The sequence below is a fragment of the Arachis hypogaea genome, chromosome 19 (genome assembly GCF_003086295.3).
Source record: "Arachis hypogaea cultivar Tifrunner chromosome 19, arahy.Tifrunner.gnm2.J5K5, whole genome shotgun sequence".
NCBI lineage: Eukaryota > Viridiplantae > Streptophyta > Magnoliopsida > Fabales > Fabaceae > Arachis > Arachis hypogaea.
The window spans coordinates 153,232,082-153,248,062 of NC_092054.1; the positions used below are offsets into that span (position 1 = coordinate 153,232,082).

General features: G+C 42.0%; 2 protein-coding genes and 1 non-coding gene across 4 annotated transcripts; all 3 read right to left on the reverse strand.

Moving 5' to 3' along the window:
• Positions 1–201: 201 nt before the first annotated feature.
• On the reverse strand, positions 202–5,816 carry LOC112776349 (uncharacterized). Of its 2 annotated transcripts, XM_025820489.2 has the most exons (9): positions 4,609–5,816; positions 2,846–4,463; positions 2,538–2,764; positions 2,121–2,453; positions 1,788–2,034; positions 1,541–1,669; positions 1,246–1,461; positions 827–950; positions 202–696 (listed from the first exon to the last, which is right to left on the reverse strand). In XM_025820489.2, the coding sequence occupies exons 2-9, from the start codon at positions 4,403–4,405 to the stop codon at positions 458–460; spliced, it is 3,075 nt and encodes a 1,024-aa protein (XP_025676274.1). In that variant the 5' UTR covers positions 4,406–4,463; positions 4,609–5,816; the 3' UTR covers positions 202–457. The 2 variants fall into 2 exon arrangements, with proteins under 2 accessions (XP_025676274.1, XP_072082646.1); XM_072226545.1 differs by lacking the exon at positions 4,609–5,816 and having other exon boundaries at positions 2,846–4,548.
• LOC112781898 (U4 spliceosomal RNA) lies at positions 5,487–5,637 on the reverse strand. The gene has a single exon (XR_003192647.1). It is a non-coding gene; the product is annotated as a U4 spliceosomal RNA (small nuclear RNA).
• An 851-nt stretch (positions 5,817–6,667) lies between the features above and the next one.
• Positions 6,668–9,882, reverse strand: LOC112775953 (ras-related protein RABE1a). The gene is made up of 8 exons (XM_025819875.2): positions 9,447–9,882; positions 8,902–8,974; positions 8,496–8,596; positions 7,973–8,038; positions 7,603–7,700; positions 7,314–7,376; positions 7,138–7,230; positions 6,668–7,037 (listed from the first exon to the last, which is right to left on the reverse strand). The coding sequence occupies exons 1-8, from the start codon at positions 9,517–9,519 to the stop codon at positions 6,954–6,956; spliced, it is 651 nt and encodes a 216-aa protein (XP_025675660.1). The 5' UTR covers positions 9,520–9,882; the 3' UTR covers positions 6,668–6,953.
• Between the last annotated feature and the right edge of the window lie 6,099 nt (positions 9,883–15,981).

The following is a 15,981-nucleotide window of genomic DNA, read 5'->3' on the forward strand; positions in this document are numbered from 1 at the left end:
TACTGTTCATAGACCGAACATTTAAACTTGTGTCTGTGATTAGTCATAAGTCTATCATGAATCAATACTCATCATTGGAGTCAATTTAACATCCTTTCTGATTATCTTCTTTGACATCCTACCGAAGACCCAAGAAACTTTAGAAATAATACAAACTTGAGGGATCACCTATATAACACCCCACAATTATGGAAGAGGCACTTGGGAATTTAAATAAAATAAAATATAAAACACTGGAAGTTATCAATTATTAACTCGCCATGAATTTCAGCTCACCTGGCATTTTGTCAGAGGCAGAACATACAATGTAAAGGGTGAAAAGTTTGTACAAGAATCATTATGTGAAGTACCCCTCAATTATTGCTCCATACATATGGAGGTAAAATCAAGTGCATCATCACTCTTGAATTCATCTATGGATGTATGTATATATGTACGTATAAATATCTGCAAAGCCTCAGTAAGGGTAGTTGATTGGTTCTGGCTGAATAGCTTTCTGAACAAGTTCAGCTTGCTCCTTAAGGTGAACACTCAGAAAACCAGTGGCTACAGCTGCAGACGGAGCACGACCGACATAATTGATGTCTTCATAGCCTCCTCTGCCAAGAGCCTTCAACGACGTTATAAGCCGCGGTAGAACATAAGTGTATGCCCCCATGTTCATTGGCTCTTCTTGACACCAAACAATTTCCGCATCTACCATAACACAACACACAAATGAGTGAAATAGTCAGTAGATTCAATCATTTGGCTTTGAATTGAACCACTGGTTGTTGCATTCAGGAAGGAAGTAGATTCATTACTACTATCGCTGGAAAATACTTACTTGGATATCGCTTGAGCTCTCGTTGGACGAGGTCATAAGGGAAAGGACATAGCTGCTCAACCCTACAGATTGCAACATCTTTTGCATCTTGCTTTCGTCGTTGTTCGTCAAGTTCATAATAAACCTGCAAGGGATACCAGATATTGGCCGTTACTGTTAGAAACTTAGAATATAACTATTTATGCGTCTCTTTCTATTAGCTTTAAGTTTTTGGGAAAATTAATTTCTTGACAGATAGTATCACAACTTCTATGATCAAAAGGTCTAAAATTTAATACTCATTAACTTCCAAAAGCAAAAATTTAAGACAATAAAATGAGAAAAAAGCCTATGCAAAATTCACAAAATCCAAAGAAAGACTAAGACGTGTTATGAAAAAACATATTAATGGATGCCATAGCATATTATAAATAACATACCTTTCCAGAGCAGAGTACCAGACGCCTGATACCCTCCTCAAGATCAGAGTGGTTATTTTGATCTTTGATGAGGCGCTTAAATCTGGTACCCTGTTTGTCGAAACCCGGGTGTCCTTGGACATCATCAAACTCAGATAAATGTGATCTACAATCCTTATGCCGAAGCAGGTTCTTAGGGGACATTACAATTAGAGGTTTACGGAATTCTCTATGTATCTGAAAAAGGGAAGGGTGGAGAAATTAATCAACATAAACTTTTAAGCAGAATGAGCTAAAACATTATGCCAATACCGACCTGCCGCCTTAGAACATGGAAGAAATTTGCAGGAGTTGTAACATTTACAACCTGCCAATTACACTCCTGAATTTGTTTCCTAAGAGTTGGCTCCATTACAGGAATCACATAAGGATTATCATCAGCCATCTGCAAGAAAATTAGAGAACTTTGCTAATTTAAATACTACCAAGAATAAAACATTGAAAGGTGAACTCAATATTAAGAGCAGCGAAAGAAATCATGACATAGATTCATAACAGATTACCTGAAGATAACGTTCCAATCTTCCACTAGAATGCTCAGGTCCCTGACCATCATAACCATGCGGAAGTAACACTACCAGTCCAGTCTGACGGAGCCACTTAGACTCACCAGAACTCAAGAAATTGTCAAATATCACTTGAGCACCATTAGCAAAATCACCAAATTGAGCCTCCCAGATCACCAACGAATTCGGATTCTCCATTGAGTAACCCAATTCAAATCCAAGAACACCAAACTCAGAAAGTGAGCTGCATATTCCATTAAAAAGATTTCTTAGATGAAGACATTCAACATCAAAAATTAAAATGCACAAGATGCCCGGAAAGAAGATTACCTGTTGCTAACAGTAAACATTTCTTCATTTTGGTTACTTATGACATGGTCTAGGGGGCAGTATTGCTCCCCAGTTGCCTGATCATGAACTACAGCATGGCGGTGACTAAATGTTCCTCTTTCAACATCCTGACCACTTAGCCGAACATGGTTACCTTCGACTAACAATGTAGCGAAAGCGAGTGCCTCGGCAAAGCCCCAGTCAATATCTTCTCCTGATTCGATCATTTTCGCACGCTGTTCATAAATTCTTTTTACTGCTTTATGAGGAGTGAAATTTTCAGGTAAGATTGTTATTGCTTTCCCAACATTTTTTAAAATCTCCGGTTTCACTCTGCACAGGATAGATCATATTTCAGCAGTGTTTTAGAAACAATAGAAAATATTCCAAAGTAACTGTAACATGGAATTATCATACCCAGTGTTCCGAATTCGTGAAAGCTGTTCTGGTGACTTGAAACCGGACCAATATGCAGAAAGCCAGTCCCTTCTTTTTGGAACATAATCTTTGCTAGCCAAGAATTCTTCATTTAGAATTGACATGACCTTCTTGTGTATCTTATCAATGTCCTGCTGTGTCACCTCCCCTGATTCCAAAAGTTTCTTCTGATAAATCTCTAGAGCTGATGGATGGTTTTGAATCACCTAGGTATATAGCTCATGCAATTAAAAATCTAATTGACTCATGCATATAAAAGGACTAGAATAATTAACAAGGGGGCTAACCTTATACATTTTAGGCTGTGTAAAAGATGGTTCATCAATTTCATTGTGACCAAATCGACGGTAGCAGACCAAGTCAACGACCACATCCGAATGGAAAGTCTGGCGCCACTCGGCTGCAAGTTCACAGGCATGAACAACTGCTTCCACATCATCACCATTCACATGAAAGATGGGAGCATTTAAGGCCTTAGCAACATCAGTGCTATATTGAGAAGACCTTCCAGCCTTTGGATCAGTTGTAAATGCAACTTGGTTATTTAACACAATGTGAATAGTCCCACCAGTAGTGTAATTCGGTAGTGCACTAAGGTGAAGAGTTTCATAGACCACACCTTGTCCAGCAAAACTACCATCTCCATGGATCAACACACCCATATTCTTCTTCCTGTCCACATCATTCGAGAAATACTGCTTTGCTCGAGTTTTCCCAACCACAACTGGATTGACAGCTTCCAAGTGACTAGGATTCGCCACCAGAGACAAATGTAACCTTCTCCCACCCCGAGTTGGGCGATCATACGATGTTCCCAAGTGATATTTAACATCACCAGTTCCTGTGTATAGCCCAACTTCATCCTGAGGTTGGCCACCACTAAATTCACAAAAGATCTGGCGAAGTGGCTTCCGGACCACGTTGCCTAAAACATTAAGTCTTCCCCTATGTGCCATTCCCATGACAATGCTCTCAACCCCAAGATCAGCTGCTCGATCAAACATTTCTTTCATGCCAGGAATAAGTGTCTCTCCTCCTTCAAGCCCAAATCTCTTTGCTGATTTCCATTTTGTTGCCAAGAAATTCTCAAAAAGAGTACTCCAGGAAAGCCTATCAATGATAACCTCACGACGCTCCCTATCATACTTTGTAGGTGTGGGAGTTTCAATCTTGTCTCTAAGCCAATTACACTTGTCCCGGTCCGGTATATGCATGTACTCATACCCAATGCTTCCGCAGTAAGCTTGCTCAAGCCGTGTCAAAATGGATCTAAGGGTCTGCACCGGCCTATTCTCGGACAAAAATCCAGACATCCTCCAAACCCCCAAGAAGAATTCTCTGTCAAGATCAGCCTCAGTGAACCCATAAAAGGCAGGGTCTAATTCATCAGGGACTTTTCGTTCTTCCAAACCCAAAGGATCTAACTTTGCTTTCATGTGGCCATTAACCTGATATCCTCTCACCAATAACAGCAATTTCATACTCTCCTGGATTGTTTGGCCCGAAATCCCTGGTGTTGTGGAAGCTTGACCAACAAAGTTCCTAAAGAAATTGTCCCAAGATTCGTCCACACTGTTAGGATCAGCTTCCCAAGCTCTTTGAAGCTCCTCAAGATACACACTGCTTGTTCCATCTAAGAAGTTGTCAGTCAACTTGGAAAGGGGAACAGCACGCGGCACAGGCGCTGATTCTGCTTTGGATTTGAAAGTTGTGGTGTGGAAGTTTCTAGAAGCTGGTGGAATTGGAACTGCCGTAGTCCTTGCTACATGATAATACGATCTACCCCTATAGATATTTCTTCTAACTGCATGCTTAGCAATGCTGGAAGCAGCTCTAAACCATGCCATGGTTTCTCACAATCAAGAATATCAACAATTTCTCAATACCATCAGTGTTCCCTAATTCCTATCAATGATGGAACCGACGAACGAAGAATTTATGTAAGTTCACATGTTTCTAGTAATTTAGATTTTGTAACAGATATATAAATTACTCAATGCTGCTTCACCCAAAAAATTAAGAAAGAACAAGAAGATGGTAAGAGGATAACCTGAAAATGATAGAGAAGAGTGCAGGAACTTTGATTCGCAACGAAGAAGAAGATAATGAATGTAATGGCAGTGAATGAAAGATGCTACTTTAATGCAGAACCATACAAGAGTACGTCTCCTTCCAGAATGTGTTTGCTCTTTAATTTTGCCCATACCAACAATACCAGACATCTTTCTTACTTTTCTTCTGTATTTTTGTGGGTCCCAAATTCACAATACACAAAAGACAAGTCTACTCTCTAGAACTCCCTTTGAAAATGTTAGACTCGTCCAGAAAGTTCCCATCCTTATTATTGTTATTATTAGAGTAAAGTAACAATGACATCTTTCAAGATTTTCGATCTAAAACTAATTAGTTATTAAAAAAAATACTGATTAAATCCTCCGATAATAGAAGATGGACGTATCAATAATGCGAAACAAAACAGAATTACTCGTTATTTACTGTCCCGTTACTGTCAACATAGAAACAAAAATTTTGAACACTACAACATTTATTATCAATTTTCATATAACTATAACATTTATCAACTACTTGGAAATCTACACCTAATCGTCATTTTACTTATTATTGTTGTTATTATGTTATCCAATATAGATTTTGTTTTGTTCGCGCGAGAATTTGAATAAGTGCAGAGACTTAAAAAGTGATTTTAAAAACCTAACTACTAGCCATTGTTATGTTATCCTATAACCATTGTTGATTGATTTACAAGACTTGTATTTAATTAGCGTATTTTATTTTTGCCAACTCCTTTAAATTAGTTTTGGTTTATAGTGCAACTCTGAATATCTTTAAAAAACTCAAGTCTTCCCTTAGTAAAATGATCATAACTGATATATACTACAGATGTAAAATACTTTAACTAGGTTGTAGGGCTTTACCCGTGAGGGAGCCCTTCCAGAAATTCTCAAAGGCCTGGGCCAAACCCAGGCCTAAGAGGGGGTTTGGAAATAGTTTTCAACCAGCAATAGACGCGCCTCGGTTAGAACCTCACTAGCTGCGTCATTGCCCCAAGCGCAAAGATGCTTAGCCACTTCTGAGAGTCTTACTTTTATAGAAAGCTGAACCAACTCCTCTTAGTGGCTTCACCCGATGTGGGACTCTGCAGCCTAACAATACAGAGAAAGAATAACAAGTGCTACTAGCCTACTACGAGTATAAGAGATATAGCGATTGATATCCATGTGGCTTCTAACCACAGATATCAAATTATCTTTAACAAATAAATTTTATACAAATTCCTGAAAATATGACTATAAAATATTGCTAGTCCAAAATAATAATATTTGCTGACTTTATTATGCTTCTAATGTATTATTAAATACTTGAAAAAACTCGGCAAAGACTTTATACCGATGGCCTATTTGTTGGCCTCATATAGCCACATCTCAGGTTTGATTTCCAGCTTTAGCTGGGTGTGATAGAAATAAAACCTGTATTGTGTGTGTGAGTGTGGTGTGCGTGAGTGGATAATACCTAAGATTGGGAGCTGTCCAATCCATTGACAAAAAAAAACCTTAAAAAAACTCCATATGATCCTAACTAGTTTTTCATTTCTTTAAAACTCACCATATACCGACTCGTGTAAACTAAAGATTCATGGGTATTCGTTAGAAGGTGATTGCAAGACTTCAAAATAACCGAAGCAAAATACGGGGGCAAAGAATGCATACCAAAAGAAATTAACAAAAAGAGAACGACCAGATGAAGAGAGTGGAAAAGAAAGAAATAGTAAACAAAAATTGTCAAAGAAAACGCTTAAAAGTTTATGGGTAAGTGGCTGTATCATTCTCAATCACTTAACATACGATATAATTTTAATTTTAATTTACTTTAAGAAATTCAGTTGCCAGTTCCACCGTATAACCCATTGTGATCGAATGAAGTGATCAAGTGAAACGACTGCAACGCTATGATGCAGAATAATTGGTTAACTTTTAAGCACAACATTGGCGGTGAGGAAGCAAAGAAAGGATTCCGTTTGTTTCCATTTAAGAACATTCCTTGCTATACTTATGATTGTCTACATTCCTAAGCAAACCAAACCAACAAAATTAGAGCACTTGGAGTGATATACTTTGAAAGTGTTAAAGAGAGTATTTCTGATAATCTATCCGAAGCAAATTAACTAGTCACAACAAATTCCACCAACTAAATTTGTAAAAAAAAAAAGGAAAAAGAAATTTAAAACACTAACTTTAGAACATGACATTTGCAGTTGGGAAATACAGGGGACAAATACACGCTCCCACTTATAATGTCATCAATATAACTTTAGCACCTCATTAGTGAAACTATAGAGTCTTCACCCTCTTGCTGCAGTGAAGATGCTGGTTCTTCTCATGAACCACAGCAAGCTGACTTTGCTGCAGGTTGACTACCACCAGCGCCGGCATCTGGTTGGTTAATCTTGATAGTCTGCGGCTGCACCATCAGAGAAGAGATATTACATTATTCAGGGAAACAATAACAAAGAAAAAAGAAATAACATTCAGGACCGTAAAGAAAAATATCTACAAAATACCTCCGTTTTAGAATCTGTGTCTGCAAGCCTTTGCTTGATGTCTCTTGCTATTGAAAAGAAAACCTCCTCTACATTCATGTTTGTCTTTGCACTCTGCATGTGTTACCCAATGTAAATATCATGAAATCGCATATGCTTTCGACAAAAATGTGATTGTGAAGTATGTTGCTACTCACAGTTTCAAAGAACTTGATACCATACTCATCAGCAAGAGCTTGTCCTCTGGCAGTAGGCACAGCCTACAGGAGAAAAAGGAACAACTTTAGCTTTCATCAATGGAGAAGAATAATAACATAAAGACAGATTAAGAAGACGGAAATCTGTCAATATCAGATTAGCAGACAACTTTGGCTTGTATAGGTAGTCAATTGAGCAACAGCTGCTTGGTTGGTTACTTTTAAAATACAGTCAACCATGGTGTAAGATGTAAAATGTAAACAGGAAAAGAACCCCAGATGTACATACCCTCTTACTTTCATCCATATCAGCCTTGTTTCCCACGAGTATCTTGTTTACATTGTCAGAAGCATGTTGTTCAATATTGCGAATCCAATTCCTAATATCTGAATAGAAGGAAACTAGCTACATTAAAAATTGAAAGCTGGGCAGAGTGGACAAAGGAAGTTCAACTATAAAAGACATGAGAAATTAATTAGAGGAATAGACTCCTGGGGGAAAAAAGAAAAAAGAAAAGAAGATAAATCATTTTAATGGGTCAGTTAAAGAAATGAACAATGTTGAAATGTTAGTGCAAAAAAATACATCAAAATATCACAGGAATGCAATTGATTGAAATATCTATAAACTTTCAAGAAGACCAAGGACAGTAGCGTACTATTAAAAGATGCCTCATCGGTAACATCATAAACCAGCAAGATACCCATGGCTCCACGGTAATAAGCTGCAACAAAGTGTGGCATTGTAAGTTGAAAATATATATAAAGTTTTCTTTGGTCAAAGAAATGGAGTATAGAATAAACATATAGAGAATTGTAACCTTCTATAAATACTAAATAGGCATATGCTTACTCTTCTTTTTCTTTTTTCTTTTTCTTTTTTAAAATTAAGTTGCAAGGAAGAATGATTCAAGTCACTATTTCTTCAAAAATTGTAACTTATAGGTAAAGAAATTATTTTCTATAAAAATTTTCACAAGTTAAAACTTAAAAGATAATGTACTGATCATGCTTCAATATTTAATTTCCTTCAAATATACACTTTCAATTAATCATAACAACCACAGTATTTTCATCTTTGACTAACTTCCACAGGAATGCATGTCAACATACAAGATAAACCCATAAATTATCCCTTTCCTAGTATATGAAGAACAAAAAAAGTACACAGTTAACAAATACCTGTGGTAATAGTTCGAAATCGCTCCTGACCAGCAGTATCCCATATTTGTAACTTAATGCGTTTGCCGTCCAGTTCAATGGTCCTTATCTTAAAATCAATGCTGTCATATAGATTATTATAGTAAGCCCTTTTTTCCCCATCAACAGAAAAATAAACATATGCTTGTGTTCAATTATTTACATTAACAGAGATTAAACATACAGCCTACAGGCAACCCAGTACAACAACAACGAGTAAGTTTATACTATAAAAATACCAAATGAGCTTTAGACATCAAGTACTTCAGAAGCTTATTGGACGAAAACCAGAAAATTTATTCCAGGTAGCCATATACTCAGTAGACAATATAATTACAAGGTAATAGCTGCTGAAACATTTTAGATAAAAAGGTGTGCAGAGACTAACCCAATAGTGGTGATAAAACTGGTTGTGAAAGAACCATCAGAAAATCGCAAAAGCAGACAACTTTTCCCCACACCTGAAATAGCTTTCAGTCAGTTAAAAAACAAAAAGACTACGACCAAAGAAAGCCAAACTAACATAAACACTAGAGGACAAGACTCTGATATTTAGCAATTATACAATCCCCTTAGACCTTAAGAATTAACACACTTATCCCAGTCAAACCAAGGTTACTTAATAACCTGCTGAAGAAAATTTCTGAAAAACCCCTAAAAACTCAAGTGTACGGTCTCCCTTACCCTAGAAGATTAAGCATTTCATGAGATTAATTGAACTCAAAAGGTTGAAAGTTGACCAACTACCGTTTTAATGTCCGATTCTAAATAATCAAAAGTTAATAAACGAAGTAAAACAAAAGAGCAGCATAAGAGTGAAGATCTGGAAAATAAGAGCAAGGTATTTAGTTTCCATGATAGTGGAAGGGATGGAGAAAAAAAGAAGAGATTTTGAGGGTTGAAAAGGAGGGAATGGGATAAGCAAAAACGAACCGCTGTCGCCAATAAGAAGGAGCTTGATTAGGTAATCGTAATCTGCACGAGCCCTAGCTGGTGGTGCCGCCATCGATGCTTACCACTAAACTTTGAAGGCAGAAAGTGAGAGAAGGGTTATGGTATATCCGGGAGAGAGAGAGAGAGAGATCGGATGGGAAGAGAGGGAAGAGGTGGCGTCAGAAATGGTTAGAAGAGAATCGGCGGTGACATGGGAAGAGATCGGAGAGGAAACCACCGATTCAAACGGGTCTTCGTTTTCTCTCTCTCTTCTCTTTCTCTCTCTTCTTTGATGTTTCTATCTCTCTCTCTCTCGGAGTCTATGATTATTGATTAGAGAGAGCGTTATGGTAGGAGAGTGGGCAATAACAGTTTCCGTTTCGTACTCCTTCCCACACTGGATTCTGCCCCCTCACTCTCCCACTCGTGTTTCTTCTTCACATCATCAATTTTTAAAAATAAAAAAAATTTGCTGACCATTTTTTTAAGAATTTTATTTTGATGTATGTCAATATAAAATTATTTTATATGTATATCTAATTATATAATAGGGCAAAAAACAGAAATAAACCAAGGAAAGCCATAATTTATGTGAATCAGCCAAGTTGAAAATTGCTTCATTAATCAACCAAAGGATATCTTTATGTAATTCGAATCAACCTACTTCGAATTACAGTTATATATAATTCGAACCTACTCAACTCGAATTGTACAGAACGAAATGCACACTAATTCGAATCTACATGATTCGAACTATAAGCATACATAATTCGAACTGAGTTAATTCGAATTACACAAATAGTATTTCGAACTAGGCTGGTTCGAATTAGTGAGAACCAGACCTGTATATATATGGTGTAAACGTGAGTTGCTCTCATTAGAGGGGATAAGATGGCTAGTGAGGAGAGTTTTGTAGTGTTGGTTCACCACAGAGGATCGATTAAGAGGAAAACTCGTTCCGGTGTGAAGTTCGCTGATAAGGATCCTCTCTGTATTATCGTGAGGCCTACGACAAGCTATGATGACCTTGTTAGCTCTGTATTGCTGAAACTTGGTCTGGAAGGTGTGAAACGGATTAAGAAATTTTTTTATCGCATTCCAATCACTGTGCTCCAGGAAACCGTGAAGTATGATTGTTTCACGATTAGGAGTGATGAGGACTTGCAGGTCATGTTTCATTGTTGCCGGCAGTTTCCAGAAGTGAGGACACCAGAACTGTTGGCAAAGTTGGTTGATGTGGTATCCAGCTCGGAGGGTTCGAACCGGAATACCATCACTTTAGCCACGATAGCCGGTTCTAGCTCCAGACCTGCTGTTGCTTCTTCCTTCGTCCCTGCGTACCAGCCACCCGTCCAGCCTGTCGCCTCCCCTTCGTTCGCTGTTGATCTCAACGGCAGTGTAGGCGACGAGGTCGGAACATGGAAATTTCTGCCGACCTCTTTACAGTGTGCTGCACCGCCTGGGGTTGGAGATGAATTGTTGGATGATCCAGAGGACGGTGATGTCGAGCTGGATATGATTGCTAATGACAGTGGCGATGATATTGGAGCGAGCGAACCTGCTGGGGTGGGAGGTGGTTCTAGCTCTGTCACACAGCAGTATCCTCCACATTTTTTCTCTTTGAACTTGGATGCAATGAGGCAGGAGGGAGTTCCTGGGCAGCCTGCTGGATTTGGCGCTAGAGATGCGGAAGGGTCTGCAGGTCTGACAGAGTTCCAGGTTGGTCAGTAATTTCAGGATAAAGATGAGGCCCTGTAAAGTGTGAAGACTTACAGCATCCGCCGAGGGGTACAGTACAAGGTAGTGGAGTCTGACTATCGCCGGTATGTGGGCAAATGTTCTGAGTTCGGGAATGGGTGCACATGGTTGATTTGGCTGAGTCTCCGACAGCGCAAGGGCCTTTGGGAAGTCAAACGGTACAATGGACCGCATACGTGTCTCGCCACCTCCATCTCCAGCGACCATAGGAGTTTGGATTATCATGTGATATCGGCATTCATTATGCCAATGGTTAGGGCTGATGCATCCGTCAACATCAAGGTGCTCCTAAATGCCACGGCCGCACACTTTCGGTTTAGGCCGACGTACAGGAGGGTCTGGTTGGCGAAGCAGAAGGCTGTTGCACTCATCTATGGTGACTGGGATGAGTCGTACAACGAGCTTCCAAGGTGGGTGTTAGGAGTCCAGTTGACGATGCCTGGTACTGTTGCAGTCCTTAGGACGAGCCCTGTTCGAGTTGGTGGACAGCTGGACGAGTCTCAAGCTTATTTTCACAGACTATTCTGGACGTTTTCACCGTGTATCGAGGCATTCCGTCATTGCAAGCCGCTGGTTAGTATTGACGGCACCCATCTGTATGGCAAGTATGGGGGAACGTTGCTTGTCGCGATTGCACAGGACGGAAACTCCAACATACTCCCTGTTGCATTCGCATTAGTCGAGGGTGAGAATGCTGAGTCCTGGTCCTTCTTTCTCTCCCACCTGCGTCAGCATGTGACACCGCAGCCGGGTCTGCTGGTTATATCGAACAGGCATAACGGCATCAAGGCCGCGCTTGAGGCTCCCGACGGAGGTTGGTTACCTCCATCTGCATACCGGGCATTCTGCATTCGACATGTAGCGGCAAATTTCGCCCTAACCTTCAAGGGCAAAGACGCAAGGAGGCTACTTGTCAACGCAGCGTACACTAAGACCGAGGTAGAGGTCGATTACTGGTTTGATATTCTGCGGTCTGAAGATCCGGCAATGTGTGACTAGGCGAACCGGATTGAGTATTCCTTGTGGACACAGCATTGTGATGAGGGGTGGAGATTCAGGCACATGACGACGAATATCTCTGAGTGTGTGAACTCAATCCTCAAGGGTGTCAGAAACCTCCCTGTGTGATCGCTAGTGAAGGCAACGTACGGAAGGTTGGCCGAACTATTTGTTCGCAAGGGGAGAGAGGCTGAAGCCCAGCTGGGAACCGGACAACAATTCATTCAGAACTTGGTAAAGTGTATCGAGGCCAACTTGAAGACGGCGAGGTGCTTCATGGTGACTTTGTACGACAGGGATAACTCGGAGTTCACCGTTGCAGAGAGACTCCGACTGGTTCGTTCTCACTGGGTAGCTACAGAGTCTCGCTTGCATCTCAGATATGTGACTGCGGATACTTCCAGGCACTTCATTTCCCGTGTCCGCACGCACTGGCATGCTGTGCCTACTCACGGCTCACATGGCAGCCTTATGTCCACCAGGTGTATCGTCTTAGTTCGGTGTTTAGCGTGTATCAGATGGGATTCACACCTCCCATTCCGGAGGGTTTCTGGCCACCATATGACGGGCCGACTGTGATCCGGGACCCTAACAAGAGGCGTGTGAGAGAGGGTCATCCGAGGTCCACTCGGATACAGACCAATATGGATGAGGCAGATCTGAACCGGCCAAAGAGATGTGGCCTCTGTCGGCAACCCGGACACACACGTCGGAGTTGCCCACAGGTCGGAGGAGCAGAGCACACAGGGGGACATGAGTAGGTGTATTGTTACCTTTGGTACTTTGTTTATTTCACTTTGGCGTTTAGATTCCACTGTTATCGGTTTTCTTACTTGTAGTTGATAAGCGATAGAATTTGTTAATGTTAATGCGATGTACTGTGCATGGGATCTTAATTAATGAATATGTTCTGTTTCCGGAGTTTTGAACGAAATGTTTGTTGAATGCACACGGCAATAAATAAATCTACAAATTAAATTAAGACATGATGCGGAAACTATGCTAGTAACTGAAATAAACACTAAACAGCCATTTTCAAAGTACAATATCATGATTTGGAACAACATACTGAAACATAAAAAACCAAACTACATGTTGGATCGTCAAAGTACATCAACGACAATAATAAACTTGGCTAAGATACAACAATGAACATGAACAAACAACATACAGGATACATGAATCATCTAAACAGATGCGAGCCGGTGAAGCAACGATGGGGTACCCGTGTCCTGTGGCCTCTCCGGATAAGCGGCTCCTCGTCCTCGATCTCATCCTCCTCCTCATTCGGAGCAGGCTATGCAGATGGCCTAGGCTGGACGGGTGCCCGAGACGGCCCGGCAACTGAATGTGACGCAGCAGTGTAGGCGGAAGGAGGAGTACCACCCAATGCAAAATGGTCAGCAGCAGGCATCGTAGGAGGCTCGTTCAGATCGACATCTAAAGGTGCCTGTGTGCCGGAGCTCTGACAACGCCTACGGTCCGCATCATCCTCCTGCATGATGGCAGTAATCTCCTCTAGAAAGTGTGACCTGCCGAAGTCCGCATCAAGCTCATCACCTGCCATGAAGTCTGAAAACATCATCCCCGGGCTAACCCATGGCGTACTCTCCTGAAGTGTCTGATCATCGGCTGGGACACCAACGAAGTAATCTCCAAGCGGCCCCGAACCAAGTCCACCGTCACCATGGTCAGCCCCGTCATCCATACCTGACCCGTACCACTCGCCTCCATGCCCGCCAACATGGGGACTAACACCACCAACTACAACATGCCTTGCAGCAACCCCCCCTCCACGGGCCCGTGCTGATCATCGTCATCGTCGTCACCATTATCACCGTGCTCGTCCGCCGCATCACGTCCTCTCCGTCTCCCTCTGTGCCCTCGTCGTCTTCCTCCACGTCGACCGTCCCCGTCAGCCTCGTCCATAGCCTGGTCCAGCCACCTCCACTTATGCTGGCTCCGTCGTGTCCCCACACGGGCTCTCCTCTCGACCCGACGCCTATCCGGTACGTTGTCAACACGATCCATGTCAGGAACTCGCCCAGCACCCCTCTGTGATGCCTCCACAGGAATAGGAACGGCTCTCGGATCCCTCAAATACATCTCTGGTGACAAGAACCTCTTTCCATGCTGACTCCACCACTCCAGGAAGTCATGTGAGGGTCCAGGGTCTGCAACAACATCGAACCGGAGAACGTGGTCCGCACGACTCTCCCAATGAATATGCCAGAACTGCAAAGCGGACGGGAACCAACGATCACCGCCTCTCCCGTCCTTCGACATCAGAAAGTCGATGTTCAGGGCGGGCTGCGGACGGGCCTGGACTCCGCCGAACTGCGGTAGAACCCTATCTATCTGATGCCACTCTATAACGGCAAAGTATATCAATGACGTCACAGACCGCCACATCGCCGTACGCCGAGGCTCCAACGCCTCCAGATGCACAACCTGTAGTACCTCGGGGGAGCTATACGGCATCCAGATAAACTGCACAAAAATTCCAACATTGTCAGGCCAATTCATGTTCCAAATTCATAAAGTTTAGTTAATTAAATAAACTTAGCCAGTAGTATACTCACATCCCTGGCCTGTAACATGTCTATCCTCAGTCTCCACGTCTGCACTCTAGGTCCCTTCTCGCTACCAGAAGAGTTGTAACCTGACCACCTGCATCTCACATGGGTGTTATAGCTAATTAAAAGTGTGACAGATTTGTAATACATTACAAGCGTACATGAACATTAACTATTTTAAATTGAAATAGAAAAGTCTGAGTAGGGTACCTCGAGGCCAACGGCCAGCTGCAGGTATCATACCCAGCAGGCCTAAACCTAGGAAAGCGCCAAAAGATCCAGGACTGAAGTAGCTGAAGTGGGCCCGCTAATTTCACCACATGTCTGTTCGCCACTCGGCACATGCACCGGTACAACCATGCCAGTGCTGCAGACCCCCAGCTGTAGGTACCCATCTCCTCAAGCCTAGCTACGTAGGGAAGCCATCTGATGTGAATGCAGTTGTTGGACTTGTCGGCAAACAGCTGAGTGCCCAACAACATCATGATATAGGCATGAGCAAAGCGTCGCACAGTCTCCTCATCGGCTCCCTCGGGGCACTCTCCAAAAGTCTCCTCGAACCAGGTGCAGTTTACTGCGAACTTCTGAACCTGGCTCGGAGGAGGAATCACTCCAAGCAACTCCTGGAACCACACCCAAGCTAGATGGCCACCCTGTATGTATATCTGGAAATCTGTAAGGCAACCGCTGACATAACGCCTGTCCACTGGCAACCCCAACTGGTACGCCACGTCCTGAAGTGTGATCGTGCACTCTCCGAACGGCATATGGAAGGTGTGCGTCTCCGGACGCCACCGCTCGACGAAGGCACTGACAAGGGGCTCATTTAACCGGAACCATCTATCGTTCAGCCTCGCAATATGGTATAATCTGGCCATCTGCAAGTACGAAACATACCGCTCATCAAGTCGCATGCCTTGCTGCCGCCGCATGCTCCTGATGCATCGTTGTGGCTGCGCATTACATGGACAGCATTATTAGAACCACTTAGAAAATCAGTGACAAAAATAATTAACACCAAAAACCACTTATGGAAACCGCTAACAGAATCTACATGCAAAACCAATATAACAAACCAGTAGCAAAACCACATGCTTAAACCGCTAACATAAACCGCATACAAATCAACTTACGAAAACCACATGCAAAACCACTATCATAAACCGCACACAAAATCACATAATAAACCACTTCCAATACCA

Bases quoted from the DNA above. Each gene is read 5' to 3' on its own strand.
- LOC112776349 (XM_025820489.2), bottom strand. From the start codon at position 4,405: ATGGCATGGTTTAGAGCTGCTTCCAGCATTGCTAAGCATGCAGTTAGA. The intron at 1,670-1,787 runs GTAATCTGTTAT...ATTTTCTTGCAG, and splicing joins GATTGGAACGTTATCTTCAG to ATGGCTGATGATAATCCTTA. The intron at 697-826 runs GTAAGTATTTTC...GTGTTATGGTAG, and splicing joins AGAGCTCAAGCGATATCCAA to ATGCGGAAATTGTTTGGTGT.
- LOC112775953 (XM_025819875.2), bottom strand. From the start codon at position 9,519: ATGGCGGCACCACCAGCTAGGGCTCGTGCAGATTACGATTACCTAATC. The intron at 8,975-9,446 runs GTTCGTTTTTGC...AAGCTATTTCAG, and splicing joins CCTTCTTATTGGCGACAGCG to GTGTGGGGAAAAGTTGTCTG. The intron at 7,377-7,602 runs GTATGTACATCT...TTTCTCCTGTAG, and splicing joins ATATGGATGAAAGTAAGAGG to GCTGTGCCTACTGCCAGAGG.